Source organism: Pteronotus mesoamericanus, unplaced genomic scaffold (genome assembly GCF_021234165.1).
Source record: "Pteronotus mesoamericanus isolate MK-2021 breed Mesoamerican mustached bat unplaced genomic scaffold, CSHL_Meso_final contig_29, whole genome shotgun sequence".
NCBI lineage: Eukaryota > Metazoa > Chordata > Mammalia > Chiroptera > Mormoopidae > Pteronotus > Pteronotus mesoamericanus.
The window spans coordinates 4,815,086-4,834,694 of NW_026555123.1; the positions used below are offsets into that span (position 1 = coordinate 4,815,086).

Consider the following 19,609-nt stretch of genomic DNA (forward strand, 5'->3'; position numbering starts at 1 on the left):
TGATAATGTTTATGTCTTGACACCAAGGGACGTCTTGGAGAAAAGAGAAGGCAGCCAGTGGCTGGACTGTGAGGCAGCTAAACGGGGCAGCCAGGGTGGGGGCTCCCCCCGCCCCCCGCTCTGGGCCCCACACGGCCCCCCGGACCCCGTCCACCTCTGTGGTCCGGGAGAAGCCTCATCCCTCCACCGAAGACACCAAGCGGCACGGCCGAGGCTTCACTCCAAGCTCGGGCACCTGGGGTGGGCCCCGGCTGCCTCCCTCGCCCAGACCTGGGGGTTTCCCTGGCCCCCAAGGCCCGGCCCCGCCCCAGCCCCCCGCCGCCATCCTCCCCGGCCCCTGGCCACCTTGGTTCTCCCACAGCAGCGCAGCCCGAGTGGGTCAGCATGTCCTTGGCCAGACAGGGGTCTGGGCGTCCTTGTCCACCTCCAAAATGAAACCCACCCACGAAGGAAGAATGTTTGTCGCACGGAGCTGGTCGCTAAGGCTCTGAGGGGATCCCCCGGCAAAGGGGTTTCGGAGGCTGGGAACAAGGCGCAGCCCAGAGACGCGAGCCAACAGCGGTGGCTCCTTGTCCCGGGCACAACCCCTGCTGCCCCGCGGGCGCGTCGGCCGCCCCCGCAAGCTGCCCCTGCCCTGTCCTCAAAACCAACAAATTCAGCAGCGGCTTTTTATTGGTTTTCCATTTTGTGAGGCACCCTATATCCTACCCATAAACTGCATGTTTGTTGAGGTTTTTTTCACTGTCTTGTTTTGCTCGCGACCAGCGATCCCTAAACCGGCACCCGCGGCTGCATCGCGCGCCTGTGCATTCCGGCCCGGTCCGTCCACCTCCACGGCTTCCCGTCGGGCCTGTACAGGCCGGGCCCGGGGTCGCCCTCCACGCGTTGCTTCTGTGGACACCCTGCCGAGGGATGGCCCTCCCGCCGGACGGTGACCTGCTCACAGATAAAAGGGGAAATAGCCTCACGCTGACCTCGCTGGACTTTTTTCTCACTTTTTGAAATCAGGTGTTGCTCTTGTAAAAGTCTAGAAAAACTGAGCCCATTTTCAAATCCCTCCAGTTCCTCTGCAGGCCATGGGACGCGTTCATGACAAAGGTATTGAACATCTGCTAATCTCTGCTCTCTGACGCCCCTGTGGCTCCGATTCATTAAATAACTAGAAAGCCAACCGTGACCCTGGGTTTTTTTATGTTGTTTTCCAGCGAAGAGCTCCGCGGTGCCAAGACTAGCAGGAGTTCCTGAACGGCCAGCATTCCTTGAGTTTCCTTTGAAGGTGGAAAAAAAGGCAGCTTAAAATGCAGCACATGAGAAAGAAAGGTATGAACAAGGGGAAACTACAAAGGAAGCGGGCCAAGTCCCAAAATAAAAGGCAGGAATCTCCGACTAAAAATAGCGCCGGGGAAGCGTGCCGTCTGCAGGGCTCCCTGGCGCTCTCCCGCTCTCCCGAGGCTTTGTGCTGCTTTGCCCAGCGGCATGCTAATTGTTGTTTGCGGATTTAAATAGAACACTTGTTTGTTCTTTAAAAATAGTCGTTTCTTTTGTAGAATTGTGAGAGCGTTGCAGGTGCTGTTCGTTGAAAGCTGCTCTTGCGGACAGCTTCGGGTTGGCAAAGGAGTCAATCGATTTTGTTCACTGTCTGTATTTATTCGTCTTTAAGGTAGCATGTAAAATATTTTAACTATTTCAGTCTTGCTGCACTTAAGGGATGCTTGGCATACCAAAAAGAAATGAGGCTGGCTTACAGGATAACACGTCAATTATCCACCCTTAATTGGAGAGCTTCGTGCGTGTGTGTGTGTTTACATGTGCATGTAAACATGTCCGACACAGCGGTGAAATAAAATTGCCTACACAAAACACACGGGCCACTGCCCTCACTCTACCCTACCCAGGGGACACTACACCGCGGGGCAGCGAGCTCAAGTGACCCACCCGAAGTCACCCGCTGGTGAGTAGCGCAGTGGTTCATCCTGACTCCAAAACCCTAGGGCCCTTCCCTAGGACGTAAGACAGTCAAACATAGTTTTCAAACAGACAAGCTATGTGTAGTGAGCCACCCGCCCGTACACTGTCTATTGCTCGCTCTCTCGGCTTTGCTTGCCTTTGAAGACTTACATTGCAGTTGTATTAACACTAATATTCTGAGCACGCAGGGCGCACGCCTGGGCCCCGGGGAGGCACCACGCCTCCTGGCTCTATCCAGGCGGGTTGTTCAATCGGACTATTCTGACAATTACTGTTTTCCCTCAAGAGAAATATGTTACGATAGATTTTAAGAAAATGAATCTCATACTGGGAACGGCCTAGGCAGGGGTCGCTCACGGTGTGTATTCAGGGACGACTCCCAAGTTGTTAATTCCTGTTTTTTCTAGACACAACAAAAACAGGAAATATTTACCAACTTCACAGGTGTCAGGAAATACTTGAAACACCCTTGAGGCCTGACCACCCGCTAAGCAGGGAGCGCCGGCAGGAGAGGCGTTGTTCTCCAGCGTGGCCCAGGGGGCAGAGACCTTTGTCCTTCCCAAGGGTCTGCCACTGGGCTTCTGTCGGGCACAAATCTGTTCCAGAAAAGGGGTGTGTTGTATGCTCGTGGGCTTTGTAGCCTTTCTGGTATTTATGAGAAAACTGCGATTCTCTCCAACTACTTGGTTTGCAATCCTGTTTCTGTACCTTTCACAGTGCGAAGACGGCCAAGTGCACCGCGGAACCGCTGGAGCACAGGGTTCTGTTCGCCGTCACGGAGTCCGCAGCAAACCGCTCATCTGTTCTCATTTGTTCTCGTTTGTTTAAATTCACTGCAACTTAAATTTTCAAAACTGGAGAGCGCCGTGTTCTTTTTCCCAATTATTAAACTAACTGAACAATTTTCAGAAAATAGCTGGAAACATAAACGACCTTCAATATTCCCATCTTGATTTCTATTCATTTGCGTATTTTTCACAAAAACAAGACTGTCCATGCGGCAGCGCCCCCGGGTCGGCCCTTTCCGCTTAAAACACAGTCGACACGCCCTGCGGCGGCCCCCGACTCACCGGCCTCGCTGAAACCCCCGTCTCCCCAGGTGGCGTGGCAGTGGACGCCCGAGGTGGGCACGCGAGGACGCGGACGGCCAGGCGCCCTCTGGGGGGCACCCGCACACCTGCATTGCCGCCAGTTGAGGCAAAAACATGCCAAGAGTCCGCGCCAGGCCATCGCTGTTCCCGGCTGAACTAAACATTAAGGTGGGGAATGGCCTGGCACAGCAAAAAGAGGACTGTCGCTTCTGCGAACAGGAAGGAGGGGGTTTGGGGGGAACTAACAAAGGTATCACCTTGAAAACCAGTGGCTCTGCACCTGGCGGGGGAGGGAGCCCTGGGAAGCAGGGAGCCTGCACCCCGCTTCTGCCTAAGCCGGGAGGCCCCGTGTGCTCCCCAGCAGCCTCCCGAGAGCTCCCAGCCCGGGGCCGCACCGCCCTCCGCCCAGCGGGAGCGTGACCCACGCCGGTCACTCTGTGAGACGCAGCTCGTCCGCTTCAGGGCCTGACTCATGGTCGGGTCTGGCGGCCCCGCCATTTCTTAAACTGACGTCCTATCCACAGCTCTCCAGATCTCGGCTCTTTCTCGGTTCTGCAAAACCTTGCCACCACTTCAAACGTGTGTCTTTCTCTTCGTGACACGTGGCACCTCCTGTCACTCTTCTCCAGCGCTCTCTTGCTATGGGAGCACGGGCTCAATCAGTCCCCCAGTCTCTGGGTCTTCCACCTTCAATGACCTTCTTCTACCTGGGAGGTCCCCACAGTTTAGCTTAAAAGTTTCCCTGACATTTTTCAAACCTCTCAACTGCTTAAATAGTTAAATATCTTCCAACACAAAATTAAATGAACTGCCAGGTGGAGACATAGTGCGACACATTCTTCCCTAAGACCAGCAGTGGCTGGACTCATCAATCCTCAGCCTCTCTCCCTCCTCGGCGAGCCTAGAGGTCCCCACATCGGTGACTCTCCCGGCGTGGCCTCTGGACCCGCAGCGCCTGCCGCCCCTGCCGCCCCCGGGAACCTGCCAAACGGGGGATCACTGGGTCAGCACTGGGTGTTTAAGCAGGGCCTCCAGGGGGCTCAGCACCCGCTGCTCCATAGCTCGTGCCCGCTCGGCAGCTAGTCAAGTGACTAGCATTGGTGGAGGGGCGATCAGGAATAATCAATTCCCCACTAACTGTCCGTGTGCTGGTGAACTGCGCCTTTGAGTGAGCTCCCTGCGGATCCTTTACTCCGAGAGGCTCAGGCTGTGGGAAGAGAATGAAATGCAAATGGAAACAGCTGGGCTCCCGATTTGCTTTCCACACGCACCCTCACAGGTGATGGTCCACCCTGGCTCCCACGGAAAGTGCCTCCACTTTCTGCCGCCTCTGGCGGTGGCCCCAGCGCCGGCGGGAGATGCCCCGCCTTTCGCTGCTGCCTCGGACAACCCCGCTCGTCAGAGTCACTGACTCTATTGCACGCTCCCCAGTGTTCCAGTCACCTCACGTCTCAGTCAGCGGGACAAGCGACCATGAGGGGGACAGGGGCGCTGGCAGACGAAAGCGCCCTCAGTTGTGCCGGGAATAGAAGGCTGTCACCTGCTGCCTCCCGCCCCCCCTCCATCCACCTAGCCATTTCTCGTCCCACGTGTGCCCTTCCACTCACGCACACACCCTTCCCTCTTCCCACCCCCCAGCTGCACTTTTTCCATCCATCCCTCTACGCCTCTTCTCATCCATCCATCTCTCTTCCCGTCTGCCCTTCCATTCATCCACTCACCCTCCATCCATTCATTCCAGCAATGTTTGTTAGGGGGAACATGCATCAGCTCGCTTTCGCTGCAGTATCAGATGAGGTTGGGTCTCACTGGAGACCCCTGACTTGGGCATTTTCTCTTGCATCTCTGGCGTTCCCCAGGATGGTGCATCGGGGTACAGGAAGAAACTCTCATAACTTCTATTTATATTTATTTCCCAGCCTCTTAAAAGTTTCTTGTTTGAGTGTTCTATAAGGAACATAATGTATTAAAACTACGTTATGTAAATAGTCGAGAATCACACGCTCAGAGAGATCGCAATCCAAAAGCGTGCAGAATCCCAACGTTTTGGAGACCGCCGCTGCGAGGACCAGAGTCAGAGGACGGCAGAGCCGTTCGGGCGGACAGAGCGAGCGCCCGGGCGGGGCCCAGAGGCCCCTGCGGCACGAGGCCGGCCGGCCGAGGGCAGAGGAGCCGCCGGTTTTGACTCGTTTCCCACGGTCACACCTGTGGGTGCGGCCGCGCCCGGAGCAGAGGCAAGCCCCCTGGTCCAGCCCACGTGCCACCGCCCGCGCCTCCCGAAGGGGCCTCCGGGCCGCGGCCCAGGCGTCCGAGCCAGGCGGCGGGTCTTCAGGCAACCTCACCCCAGAGGGCGTCGCCCGAAACCGCAACACACATGGGGGACAGGGGAGATTTTGAGCGCTTTCTGTTTGCGTTTAACAATAACCTGAATGTCCTGCGTGAATGGCACTTTTTATATCACTCACATCGTTTCTCCCATCTTAAAAAAAAAAGAAAAGAAAAATTCAGGCAGTCTTGGTGTTTTCCCCAATATAAAGGTAATTTTTTTAGTGCAGTATCGATTCACTTAAAGCATTTCCATAATGTGCCCATGGGCTGCGTGAACCTATGCCCTTCCTGGATATGTCTCTTCTTTTATAAATACCGAAAGGTTTGTCTGCCTTCTAAGCATAATCACTTTCCAACACCAACAGAACTGCTCATGTTCCTTTTTTTCTTTTTTTTTTTTGGTCTCTGTAGAATGGGTACTACTTTGGGACCTAATTTTTAGGAAGCTCTAAGGCACAAGCACACCAAAAATGGAAGGCAAAGATATAAATATTTTGCTCTCATGTTTTGACCCAAGATGCTTATTCTGTAGCAGAAAATTCAGTTGAGGAATTTCCCTTTAATATGCATAAAAAGGTTCTTATTCATTGACCAGAATGTGTAAATAACATTTAACAATTTAACGAGATCACAAATGGATTCAGAACAGCTGTCTTGTTTTTTTATTGAACAATCATAAATTTGTCCTTTTAAAACAAATCATAACAGTGTATGCAGTTTACATTCAAAGACCCTTCAATACACATGTTCAAACTTTGAGAATAAAATATAGGTAAATATTGAAATAGATCTTAAATAAGTCTTTATTCCAAATAAAATACTTCGGCAACTACATCCTAACAAAACCCGGGACAACAGCGCTGTCCACACAAAGGCCCTCCCAAGTGCAGCAGAGCTCCACTTATCGGCTCGTTTTAAAGGGAAAAATACAAAACTGAACTGTAAGTTAAAGCGGACACTTCCTGCCGAAAATGGACTCTTTCCCAAACCTCCCCAAGAGCAATTCCCCCCATTACGTTTAAAACTCATCGAAGTCACTCCACGTACTTTAAAGTAAATTCCTTCTGCTGCTTATTTTTGGGCATTTTATAAACCCAAACACTAAATTCTTCTCGGGTTCTCCTCTGCCTGTCGCAATTAACGTCCCCGTAATTGTTAATGACAAGTTTCCGCGCCTGGAATCTCTGAACATCTCGCACAGCTACACCTCTGTGCTCACCAGTCTACACAAGCAGTGTTGATGCCCTGTTCTCCAGAGGGTGATAAATACAGGCACAGAGGAATTGTTTACAAAAATATATAAATATTCCCTTCGCACCCCTCCCAAGGGGGCAAAGCCCCCTCAGTCCGAGGCGGCCTCCTCGAGAGCCACCGCGGCCGAGAGCCGCCCTCCGACACCTCGACCGTGCAGCTCCGGGAGCCGGCCTTCGGCACCTGCCTCCCCTCACGGCTGCCACGCGGGCTCCTGCCAGCTCCAGGCGTGCCCTTCCTGCGGGGGTGGTTTTGATTTTTCCCAAGGTAAAAAAAAAAAAAGGTAAATCCCACTGATGCTATGAGAAGACCTAGATCCCGTGCTCCCCGCCCCAGCCCGACTTCCTCGGCCCGGCACCTCTTCCACGCGGGCCCCGGGCGGGTGGGCCTCCGAGCCCCGGACGCGGACACGCTGCGGCCTCGGCGGGGCTCTCTCCCTAGCTGAGCGGTCTGCCTTCCCTCAACTGCGTTTTTGTTCTTCAGTGTTACTATAAACAGCTATTTAACAAATCTAGATGCACTGAAATGTGTAAGAGCTATCTAAGCGTTCAGTCATATGCATTTTATGGATTGTTAGTAGCCCACTTTTTTTTCTGGACCCACCCCGAATCGTACTTGGTCTCCAAAGATTACGTGTCCATATGCTATAATCTAAACAGTTCCCACAATGTTGGCTGTGTGCGCTGGACGGTCCTTCAGACGGTCTTCGCCCGGGAGCCCCCAGGGTCAGCGTGGGTTTAACCGTTTCACCGCAGGCGTCCGCGCGGCGTTCTCCTTCCCTTGTCCCGGGTCACAGCGTTGCCGTCTCCCGACGCCAGGTCGTGCTCTGAAACAGAAGGCGTTTGTAACTCCGAAGTCACGTGAGCGGCGTCTGTGTTTGCATCTCAGTGGGTTACCATGTCACCTTGGACAGACTCGAGTCCGTGCTGACTGCACCCCCCCACCCTTAGCACCTCCCGCATAAGAGAGCAGGCCCTGAACTGTTTCCCCTCGCCCACCTGCCCCACCTACCGTCACCTGACCGTCACCTGACCGTCACCTGACAGTATCTTACGCATGCACTTTTCTCTCCCTTTTTTTCCCTGTATCATCTCACGCCAACCGCTGGAACACCAGCTCCCGGAGGGCAGGGGCGGGCTTCGTGCCGGCTGCCCCGGTGCGGGACACAGCAGGGGCTTCCCCAGCGCGCTGTGGGCTCAGCCAACGCCGTAAGAAAGGACCTGCGAGCAGGACTTTCACACTGTCTGCAAGGAGGAGCGGTTAGCCTCTCCGTGCGGCTCCAAAAAGCAGAAGGCAGGCACAGGGCGAGCTTTTATAAAGGCAGCTAGCTCTTGCTCTCCGTAAGGAAAAGTTTGCAACGGTTAGAATTTTCTGAAATGAACCTGGTCTGCTCCTAAGAGGGGTGAGGTGTGTTTGCCCCGGCAGCGCAACCTGCAGTGGAAGGCGGTGAGCTGAGCGTCGCCCGGCCTGTGAATGCGTGAAACCTTGCAGGCGCTGCCCGCCCCCACCACCCCCCGCTGCATCCACCACCAACAGAGAAAAAGCTCCTGGGAAGCCCCAGTCTTGGAAAATTGGAAAGCTCCTGACCAGAGAGAGCGCACGCACGCGCGAGCGGAGGCCCACTTGCCAAGAGCGTAGCAGCAGGCGGCGCGTCGGAGAAGCCTGCCTCCCGAGAAGGGCCCCGGGCGCCCAGGCAGGGGCTCCAAGGCTGGGCCCCCGCACGTCTGCACGGAGGGACTGAGCAGCCCAGGCGGTCGGCGGCCCCGCACACCGCACCCCCACACCGTGAACCACAGCACCTGAGCCCCGAGAGACCCCGCAGGGCCGTGCAGCCGGATCCCAGGCTCCTGGGCATCTGTCCCCGGGGCCTCGTCATGAACCAAGACGACGCAGCTGGTCGTCTTTGTTGCTCCTTTTAGCTGATGCAAGGAAACACCTTAGGTCAGCTAACGCTCGTTTTCATAAATGTCTAATAAGAATCTTGATGTCTAATTTGGGAAAAGAAATAGCTTTTGTTGTAACCCATGTTTTCCCGCGGTATCCATCTATAGAGCAGCCATGGTACTCGCAGAACCTGTCCACGAAGGCGCGGAGGAGACCACTCGCGGTCCCGCAGGGCGAGCACAGGCCCTGAGCGCGGACGGAGTGCGGACCGACCGGGGCCCCAGGGGCGTCCAGGCCGAGGCCGCTCCAAGGGCGCTGGCCGCCTCCCGCCGCACCCGAGCACCATCGAACACCCGGAGGGGCTCGTTTCTCCTGGTGGAAGAAGATCAGCGTGAAGAGGGATATCCACCTTGTTTCTTCAGCTTTTAGCCTGTGGGTGTGGGGCACCTAAATAAGATAAAAGAAGGCGCAGGCGCCTGCGGCAGCCACAGCTGGGCCAACACCGTGGGTGTGAGACCCGCAGCGAGTGCGGCCGAGTCTTCGGAAACCCCAGGTCCCAGGACGGGCACCGGTGGTCGTGGGGTCTGCAGGGATGTGAGGAAGCGGGGAACTGGGGTTTTACTTGGGGCTGAGGAGAACGTTCTGGAACTATTTGGAGGTGGTAGCCACTCAACGTTGTGAACATACTAAATGCCACTGCACTATTCGCTTTAAAATGGTTAATTTAATGTGACTGTCACCTCAATTAAAAAAAAAAAAAAAAGTCTTAAAATGCAATCTTCCATTTTGCTTTTCAAGGACTATAGGGACAATTCATAAGTATTTAAAATGTTAATAATGATCCCAATTTCCAGATCAAATATTCACAAAGTTACTCCCCTAATAGGTTAAAAAGGGTTTTCACATAAAATTGATATTTAAGGCAGGGCATAGTCACACTTAAAAATAATAACTCACTAAAAGCTCGGTATTTCCCCTTTATCTTTAGGCACCTAACTGTGTTCCTGTGGTAGGAGGAGGCAGCGCTGGGGGAAACGCACATTTGCCAGATAAATCAAATCTTCATTAATGTGAATGGTAAAGAACCAGAAAAAGAAAACTAAATAAAATGAATTTGGATCATCACGTATTTATATACAAGGGGGGAAACGTGTGTCATTTATTGATGCTAGACGTTGCTGTGGCTATACGTTGTTTTAGATGGTCTACTTTCAGTTTAATGATGCTTTACTGTGCCGGCCATTCATTCAGCAGGACAACCGCAGGCGCGCACAGGGCCTTCTGCTAGACCATGTGTCCCCACCCGCTGACCCCCCGGGGAAGAAACGCTCGTGCACTAGCGAGGGGCGCACGAGTATCGCTCCCTCTTCACTCAAAGGGGCAGAGACAACTCCCAAATTTCAGTCTGATACTGCCTCCTGTCCGCTCCAAAATCCATAAAAAAAAAAAAGCTTGAAATTGTTCCATTTCAATGCTTTCATTTGGTTAAAAATAAGTTTTGTATTTTCTACCTTGACTCTTAAACCTTATCCAATCTCTAAATTCCTCGAAGCACTTTTCAGCGTGAGGGTGGGAGGCGAGAAGCAGCTCCGTGTGGTACGTGTATGAAGCAGATCACTGAAAAATGGAAAGGACTTTGGATATCGTAGTCGGGTTTTGTTAATTACAGATTTTCTTGGCAATCGACCTTATGCATCTTCCATAAAAATTGGGTAAATTTTATGAGAAATTATATAATCTTCAAAATTATTAATAAGATCTTTTTAAAAAACAGCCACAGCACCCCACCTCCCTACCACCCACCTCCCCCTGAAACAAAATCATTCAAACCAACGTCTTAGCCTAGTGTTTCCCTGGGTCAACTCTTACCTGTGTGAGAAACGAGTCTGTTGGGGGACTTGGTCGCCGCGTACTGGAAGAAGGGGAGTTTCAGGCACTTGCCGGTCACCCTGTCACATATGCCCAGCTGACAGTGGCAGGTCCCCTTGCATTCCATGCCGAAGGTGCCGTAGGGACAGTCTGTGGGCAGAAGAAGGCAGGCCCACACAGGCGTCCCTGTGAGCGAAGCTCGGGAACCTTGGCGGTCAGTTAAAACCCGACTCTCCAAACACAGCCGGACTTTGAAAGTGGAAACTTTAAGTCACAAATGTGGAATCCAATGAACAAAAACGAGCGACAGGAAGACTCATGCACACAGAGAGCAGGCAGACAGCTGTCAGAGGGCGGCGAGGCCGTGGGCTGGGTGAGAAGGGCGAGGGGCCTAAACAAGCACGCAAACAAACTCATAGACGCAGGCAGCAGCGTGGCAGGCGGGGGGCGCGGGGGGCAGGGAGGGTAAAGAGGGGGAGATGGTGACGGAAGGAGACTTGACTTGGGGTGGTGAACGCGCAGTAGATGATGTATTATAGAACTGGACACCTGAAACCTATATAATGTTATTAACCAAAGTCACCCGAATAAATTCAATAAAAATATTATTTTAAATGTGGAATCACAGACTGAGACCAGAGAGAGGACGCCTCATGTATTGAGTCCTGCGGAGAGGTTTCGCTGAACACAGCTGCTCATAACTGAGACCCTGGACCAGCCTTAGTTCTGCCTACTTTCTGCGTGGCCTCCTGGAGACAGTGTCTCACAGGCTGCGTCTCTGACGGCTCAGTGACGGTCGGTGACTGAGCAGCCAGGGGCCTCAGCCCCAATTGTTGAACGGAGCGGGTGCTCTCTGCACCCACCGCATCCGCGCACGGCTGACTGTCTCCAAGGCACAGGGAAGGGCTCCGCCGGCCCGGGGCCCCAAGGGCTGCCGCCCTGGCCCTCCACACAGAGCTCCACCCTCGGTCTGCGCCAGTGCGGGTCAAGTTCACTGTCGACACGGCAGGGCACGGGGCCCAACTCCCCCCGGTGCTAAGAGGCTTCACGAGCAACGCCCTCTGCGGAGCCGAGCCCCAAACACCACACGTGCCGGCAGGCCGAGAGGTTGCTCGTCCACCTACCAGACCCAGAGCGCTTTTAGAGCTTCGGGGATCTCACACTTAGGCTGCAGCGCACAAAATTGAGAAAAAGAGGACAAATTCATTTATTAAGAGCACGCAGTTCTTAGGAGACGAACAGCATCTAATAGAGCCGAGCACAACAGATGCCGAATACTTATTCTCTTGGCATGAGACCAGCCTTGTTAAAGGCGCCATCACATACAGGCAGAGCACAAGCTGTGGGCCTTCCAGGTCTTTAATAATCTACTGTTCCACGGAACGGGGTGCGAATAAAGTGTATTTTTAAGAGACCAAGGATTGCGCCCTGCAGCACCGGTCAGCTTGCGGCGGGGCCCGGTGCTCAGCAGGCGGCTCTGCGGGGAAGAACAGTCCCTCCCGCGGTTGCTGAAGAGGCGGCTGTGGGGGAGCACGCAGGGCTGGGGTTTGCCTGTGTCCCCAGTGACACTGAGGACTAAAACTTTAGCCAAATTCTCAGCAACGCTCCTATCGTGTCCCCTGGGCAGATACAGTGGACGTTCAATAAATACGCGTTGGCTGGCTGGCTGTGAGCTGGGCAAGAATCCCAATGCCAGCGTACGAGGGTTTAGAAAACCCCTGCGATGCAGCTGACCGTGCAGGGTTCACATGAGCGGTCTGTGCAAGGGCCGGAGGTGGGAGCTGGCCTCTGGCGAAATCCCAGCCTCTCTCCAGAGTTGCTGAGGCTCACCCAGGCTCCCTAGTTCCGGCAGAGAGAAGGTCGTTCTGAACGAGGCTGGCTTCCAATCTGAAGGGTGCCAAAAAGAGCAATCCTGAGTATCTTTTGCGTACCTTTTTAAACTATATGTCTCGTCCCAGGGAGGACAAGAGCGCCCTAGATGCGGTGCCTAACAGCTCGGTCCCACCCGCACGCGGAGGCTCACTCGCCGTCCGCGGGCAGGAGAGTGATGAGTGCCGAGGAGGAGCGACCCACTGTGGGCCCGCGCCCTGCCCCAAGGGGGACCGTGCTGACCGCTTCCTCCCTAAGTTCCTTATGCAGAGCACTGTGCTCTTGGCCAAGAAGCCCTATAATTTCCAGAAAACACAGACCCTCTCCAGCTGAAAGGAATGTTTGTGGATGTTCACCAAAGAAAATGTTTCCTCAATATCCTATCTCCTACTGGTTATAAACAAAAACAAACTAAGCAAAAAAAAAAAAAAAATCTCCTATTAGTTCACGCCTATGTTTCTCAACCTGGGGCATGGTTTGTGGATTAAACGGTGATGGCTTTGTAAAGTATTTGTCTAAAAGGTAGGAGAATCAATGAGTTAGCTCTTCGTGCAAGACCATCAGTCACAAAAGCATACAGTTGGAGCAAATATATAAAATATAAGAATTATTTAGAAATTTCCCAGTTCCTTTAATAATTTAAAAGCTCCCTGTGTTATAAAACTGGTGAACGAGGCTAGAGTGTATGTTACATTTAATAATAGCTCTTCATGATGAGATCATGCGGTGTCCGCAGACGGCATTTTTAAATAAATCATCATCCTTTTGATTCTCAACATTTTAAACATGTTAAACATTTTTAAACTATAATCACAGAGCTTGACATCAATTCTACGAATGCTTAACGAGACTGCCTGGCTATGATGCCCACCTCATGAACTTCTTCCCTGAGCCTGCGAGACTGCCCCCTCATTCTTTACAGAGGTCCAATTTTTATTTTCCTTTCCCATTATGTCTACGTGTTTCGCGCCATCTGCTGCTTTCCTAGGTGACCAAGAACCTGAGCAAGGTGGAGTGGGCTTGCCTCCTGGCCCCGGGCGCCCTCTTGGCCGAGCCTGAGTCCTTTCGTTAGACGCCCTGAGCCCACCCAGCTTCACAAGGGCCTCCAGGTTCCGGAGAAGAACTGGACCTCGAGAGCTGCCCTCCATCCTGGGGACCCTTTCGGAGTCAAAGACGCCGTAAACCCCAGGCTGGACAGCCACCCAAGAGCTTTCTAGCGCGTGGCCGGTAGTCACGGCTTGCGGGAGAGAGAGCCCCAAGCCCCCCGGGACCAGTCGCCGGCCCAGCACCTGAAGTTTTCTGCAGAAGAAGGCAGCGCAGCCTTCCGCTGTGACTTTGTGAAAAACTCTCCCCGCAGGGTGCGTGGCATGCTGTGCGCTTTCTGTGCTCCCGGGACACGGGGGTCAGCCGCCCCCTGCAGAGCCATCCTCTCTCCCTGTGACAGCACCTGCCTGTGCCGCATCCCCAACCCACCTGCCTTTCCCTGCTACCAAACGCCCCCAGGGCGCCCCGGGGCGGGGAGAAGCCAGGTCACTCTTTACCTTTGCAGATACCAAACTCGTCTCCAAAATCGTCCTCCTCACTGTAAAAATGACAGCGCAGCCCGGGGCCGCACTTGAAGCCGTCCATGCCCGAGACGGTGCGGTAGCAGGTCTCCCCGCGCCGGGCGGCGCACACGCGGCAGCAGCCGCAGTCGTCCAGCACGGTCCCCTCGCAGCGCGGGGGGCTCCTGCACGCGTCCCTGTTGCAGCCCTCGGGGCAGTCCACCGCGTACTTGGGGCTCCAGGCCGCCGCAGCCCGGGGCGCGGGGCCGCGGGGCGCGGGGACCAGGAGCGCGGCCAGCAGCAGCGGCAGGCCGGCCCGCATGCTTCCCGAGGCGCGGCGCGGCTCCTCCGGCGGCCTGCGCGGCGGGGCGGCAGCCGTCCCAAGCGGCGGCGGAGCCTGTGCTCGCAGGGCCGCGAGCTTTACGCACGGGATGCGCTCGGGCCTCCTGCCGGCCGGCGGCCCGTCACCAGTGTCCTCCGGCCGGGAGCAGCTCCGGCCGCTGTCAGGCTCTCTTGTGCTAGTTCACGAAATCCAGGAGGAAGGCTGGATCAGCCGCTGCTGCCATCCAGGAATTGAAAAGCACAAGCTGATGTCATTTGTTATGTTTAGACGGTTGTTTTGCCTGAGGAGCGAAGACCTCGCTCACATCCTTCTGCAGAGCTCAAGGACGTCTGCGAGGGAATAAAGGAGGTCGCCAGCCCTCCTTCAGGACAGGGATTGTTCTGACACCCGCCTGTCCCCCGGGGTGTGCCGGGGGAAAATGATAGCGCCTTGAGTCATCCGGCCGAAGAAGCGCCTTCTGAAAACCAAACAAACATTTGGTATTTCCCCTCAATAAATAGCTATGAGGTCACTTGGGAAAAGCAAGGGTTATATGGTGCCTTTGCAATACTTAGAAGAAAGAAAATATTTTGAAAGGGATTTTTTTAAAGACCCTCTCTTCCTTCCTCCCTCCCCCACCCCTCAAATGTCATGTGTAAAACAATTCCCTTCACATATATCTGAGTTTTTTTATGGATGGAAATGTCTTTCTAGTAAGATGTGCGTCACGGCTGAGTACGTCCTTGAAAATCAGCAGAGAAGCCGCGGGAGAGGTGGGGTGCCAGCCCTGTCCCTGGGCTGCCCAACTCTGGAAGACCTGCCGGCCAGCCTTTTGCTGCCCTACACCTCCCCGGGGAGCAGGCCGTCCACCGCCGGGCCTGCCCGGCCAATGGCCGAGCCCCTGCGGAGCCCCTCCCCTCCCCTCTGGCACCCGCCAGGGCCCTCCCCAAAAACCACCCCACGAGGCAGCCAGCCCAGGGAAACGGGCGGGCCCGCCGGGAAGTCGGAGCGTGGCCCAGAGAGGCGAGCCACGGCGAAGGGAAACATGACCCATCGGGACACTGGTCTCCCTGCCACGGGGGCCGCAGGGCCTGGGTCCCGCCGGGGAAGGCAGAGCCGCCCCCTGAAGGTTAAGCAAGGCTTGTGGGGCAGACAAAGTAAGGCAAGGAAGGAGCAAGGAGCGTCCTGTGCCAGCCCCACGCTGGACTCCGAGAGCCTTCCCCCTCCCCTGTTCACCGCACCTGTCAAGTTCAATATACGCTCACTGCCGCGGAGTAAATAGCAGCCCAGGCAGGCAGGCAGCCCTTGGTCTGTCGCAGGCTTGCGGGGGCGGCCGCGGGCTCCTCGGGGCCTCAGCCTCCCCTCTGCGAACTGCGGTAACAGGCCAGTTGACTCCCAAATTCTCGTGCCCCTGGAAGACACCGCAGAGACTTCTGCATGTGCCTCGGGGGTTAGGTCAGCCTTGGAAGGTGTGATTTTAGGAGGATGGGGGGCGGGGGACAGAATCCGGACCACAGGGGACTGAGCTCCCGCACCTGGGAAGTGGAGGCGAGGCCTTTATCTTCCAGGTGTCCCCCAGGCACCGTGACAGTCCAACTTGGAACAGTCTGTCTGCATCTCCCCAGACGCGAACACACACTTCGCAAACGGCACACCGATGCGCTGTTTCCGACGGCGGGTGAGCCGCACTGAGCACGTAACGCCGGCCCCGCCGTCCTGGCGCACCTGGCGTGTGTCAGTGCCCCTCGCCCCAGCCGCGGGAGGTAGGTGCGGGTATCAGACCCGCTTTAGAAATGAGCGCTGAGCCGGGAAGAGGTGGAACCCCCGGCCCAAGGCCCACGCCGTCACAGCGAGCAGGGGCCGTGGCCGGATCACGGCAAAGCCACGCACTCTGTCGGCCAGGACAGCGCGATCCTGCTTCCTAGGCGGTCCAGGAAGAGGTTCCTGCCGAACACCACTTCGGAGGAGAGAGTGGTGAACCGGAATGGTGGCTAATCATAACACCTAACCGTCATAAATCTTACCAAGCGTCTGGTACCTTCCTACGTAGTTCGTCTGCGTTACCGCTTTGAACTTTCTAGACAACTCCGTGAGCTCAGCGGCACTACCCCTTCTTCATTTTTCAACTACGGTCGCCGTTCAATATCGTCTCGCATCCGTTTCGGGCATGGAGCACGGGGGTTAGGCGAGGCGGCCCCCAATACTGCAGCCGCCCACCCGGCGGCACGCGCAGCTGTCGCAGTGTATCGGCCGTCTCCCCTGCGCTGTGCCCGCGCCCCCGCGGCTGCCCGGCAGCTGCCCGTCTGTGCCCCTCGGCCCTTGGCCCTTTTCGCCCAGCCCCCACCCCAGCCCTCTGGCGGCTGTCACGGTGCCCTCTGCGTCCACAAGTCTGTCTCCGTCTCGTTTGCTTGTGTATTCTGTTCCTTAGATTCCGCGTATAAGTGAAACCATGTGGTATTTGCGGTTCTCCAACTGACTTATTTCATTTAGCATAATGCCTTCTAGGTCCACCCATGTTGTCACAAATGGTGAGAATTCCTTCTTTTTTAGGGCCCTGTAGTATTCCATCGTGCAAATGTACCACCGCCTTTTTATCCGCTCATCTACTGATGGGCACTCGGCTGTTTCCAGATCTTGGCTATTGTAAATAACGCTGCTATGAACATAGGGGCGCATGTATTCTTTCATATTGGTATTTCGGGATTCTTAGGGTACATTCCCAGAAGTGGGCTCACTGGGTCTAAAAGCAGCTGTAGGTCCTTGCTTTCTGTCACTTTAAATATTTCTTGCCAGTCCCTTCAGAACTGAAAGGTTTCTGTTGAGAACTCAGCTGACAGTCTCCCGGGAGCTTGTCTTCTCATTGGTGCTCCGTTCGTCTTTAACCTTTATCGTCTTGACAATGATGCACCTTGTTGTTGGCCATTTTGGGTCCACCTTGTCTGGGGCTCCTTGAGCCCCCTGGACTGATGCCTCGGTCCTTCACCAGGTTAGGAAAGTTTCTAGTCATTAGTCCTTCCCATCAGCTTTCAATCCTTCGCTCTCTCTCTTCTCATTCTGGCACCGCTATGATGGGAATATTGTTATGCTTGATGTTGTCCCCAAGCTCCCTTAAACTTTCCTCATCTTCTTTTTTTCTTTTTCTTTTTGCTGTTTCAATTGAGTGTTTTCCGCTCCTTTGTCTTCCAAAGTGTTGATTTGATCCTTCACTTCATCTACTCTGTTGCTGATTCCTTCTAGTGTATTCTTCACCTCAGACATTATGTTATTCATTTCTGACTTGTTTTTTATTTCCTGGTTTCTATGTCCTTTGTTATATTTACTCTCTCCTTGTTGAAGTTCTCAGGCAGTTCTTTGAGCATTCTCGACTAATGTTTTGAACTTTGTATCTGGCAGATTGCTTGCCTCCATTTCATGTAGCTCTTTTTCTGTAGATTTCCCCTGCACTTTCCTTTGCTCTGTCTCATCATTCTGGCTGCCTCTCTGTTTGTTTCCGTATATCAGGTAGGTCTGCTGTGCCCCCCGTCTGGGCAGGGCTGCCGTACGCAGTAGGTTTCCTGTGGGGCCCCGTGGTGCAGGCTCCCTGGTCACCTGAGCCGAGCCCTCCCGGAGGGGCCCACGCGTGGGCGGTGCGCTCCGTTCTGTTGTAGGTGACCCTTGATTGCTGCTGGCACGCCAGTGGGTGGGACCGACCCACGGACTGATGGCTGGGAGGACGGGCCAGGCCCGCAGCCTGTGAGCGGCTCTGCAGGGGCCGCCCCCACGGAGCTGGTGCACCCGGCGGGGCGGAGCCTGCTGGGACCGCCCTTCGGGGGTGCTGCTTATGGAGCTGGTCGGGCAGTGCTCTGTTCCGGTCTGAGACCAGCCACTGGGTGTGTTGGCTCTGGGGCCTCCAGGGACGGGCTCCAGAGCAGGTCAAGGGCAGAGGCGGCCTGTGGCCAGCCGGGACCCCCGTTAGAGCTACAGAGTGATCCGTGGTTGTAGCTGCCTGTGCCGGACCTGGGTGGGTGTGCGAGAGGCCACGCTGTGAACCGAGGTCAACTGCCACCAGTACCAGGCCCAGACAGGTCAGCAAAAGGCACATGGCACCTGAGACCTTCCAGAAGCCTCAGCCCCTGGAAAAGCCTCAGACGGCACATGAGTTGGGTGAGACAGGGCCTCAGGTAGTTACCAGGGTTGGACGGGGCAAGTGGTGTTCACCAGGTTGGTAGAGATTCATCCTAAGTGTCAGCGCTGTGTCTGAGGCCACTCAGCAAAGGGCTCGGGGCACCCCCGACCGGCAGCCGCCCTCCTGGGGCCTGCAGGCCTTTGCGGCGGGGCAGGGCTTTGGGGAGTCGTCAGGTGGGGCTGCAGACGGCACCCGGCAACTGCGGACTCGGGTGTGGCAGTGTGGGCGAAGGGCTCGGCACAGGAGCGCTGCCCTCGCCTACCTGCTGCCAGAGGCTCAACCCGGGGCAATGGCCCCTGTCCCTCCAGCCCTCGCCCTGAAGCCGCCCGACTCCGTCTCTCCCTGTGTGTCTCCGGTGCCGCGCGAGCCGCTGCCCCGCGGTGAGTGAGTCGGGGCCGGGCCTGGGCCCTCACGGCCTTCTGCCTCGCCCGCACTGGCAGAGCCCTGCTGGTTCTCACAGCCGGACGTCACGCGGGCTCCTCTTCCCAGCTCCAGGGCTCTGGGCGGGCCCCTCCCTGCTCGGGACGCCCCCGCCCACCCTCCTGAGCCTCAGCCTCCGCGGGTGCGGGGCCAGCCCGGTCCGAGTCGCCGCCCGCCCCCCGCCCGCCGCCAGTCTGGACCTGGTCTCTCCCATAACATCCTTCGTTACAGGCCCTGCGCTCAGCGGGCGTTTGGGGGGCTCTCCAGGTTGCCTGCCCCATCGCGTCGCTATAATTGTGATGTGGTCCTGGGAGGAGGTGGGCACGGGTTCTACCTCCTTCGCCACCTTGACCGAAGTCTCCAGAAGCGGGCCTTCTGGGAAGAAGTTGCCACCAGGTTCCCGGACGGTCCCTGTGCCCTCATAGAGATAAGGGCCTGAGCCGATGCCTCCGGGGCGAGGTAGCTTGTCCCAGGGCACACAGTGAGCAAACGGGGAAGCCGCATCTGCAGCCCGGAGACAGGCCATCCCTGGAGCCGGGAACGGAGCTTGCACAGTCACGCGCCTGCGGGCACCTCACCGGCGACCCTGGGGGACGAGGGGACACGCCGTTCCAGGCGCCGTGCGCCCTGCATGTTTAAAATGCCATCCCAGTTTGTTTTTTTTAAACTTGAGACCGTGCCAAGCAAGAAAACAAACTCAGGTGACGTGCACTGAGTATTCTGAGCTTTATTTTGCACACTGCAATTGCTTGTAGCTGAACCCCGAGCGTATTTCTTTGGACTCGCAAAGCGGGGCGGCTCCGGGAAGGGCGAACCCTCGCCGTCGGTCCCGCTGAGCCGGGCTTGCCCCTCCTTCCCCGCCAAGCTCCTCGCCAGGGACGCGCGGTTCGGGCTGGGG

The 19,609-nt window shown here is 55.8% G+C and overlaps 1 protein-coding gene across 1 annotated transcript; it reads right to left on the minus strand.

Annotated features, from left to right (window-relative positions):
* Positions 1-7,384: 7,384 nt before the first annotated feature.
* ESM1 (endothelial cell specific molecule 1) lies at positions 7,385-14,126 on the minus strand. Its single transcript, XM_054575292.1, has 3 exons — positions 13,802-14,126; positions 10,392-10,541; positions 7,385-7,464 (listed from the first exon to the last, which is right to left on the minus strand). Exons 1-3 carry the CDS (start codon positions 14,124-14,126, stop codon positions 7,385-7,387), a joined length of 555 nt encoding a protein of 184 aa, XP_054431267.1.
* Positions 14,127-19,609: the final 5,483 nt, after the last annotated feature.

Excerpts from the sequence above, each read along its gene's own strand:
- ESM1 (XM_054575292.1), bottom strand. The coding sequence starts at position 14,126 with ATGCGGGCCGGCCTGCCGCTGCTGCTGGCCGCGCTCCTGGTCCCCGCG. Across the intron at positions 10,542-13,801 it reads CGAGTTTGGTATCTGCAAAG|ACTGTCCCTACGGCACCTTC; the intron begins GTAAAGAGTGAC and ends TTCTGCCCACAG. Across the intron at positions 7,465-10,391 it reads CAGACTCGTTTCTCACACAG|AGCACGACCTGGCGTCGGGA; the intron begins GTAAGAGTTGAC and ends CTTCTGTTTCAG.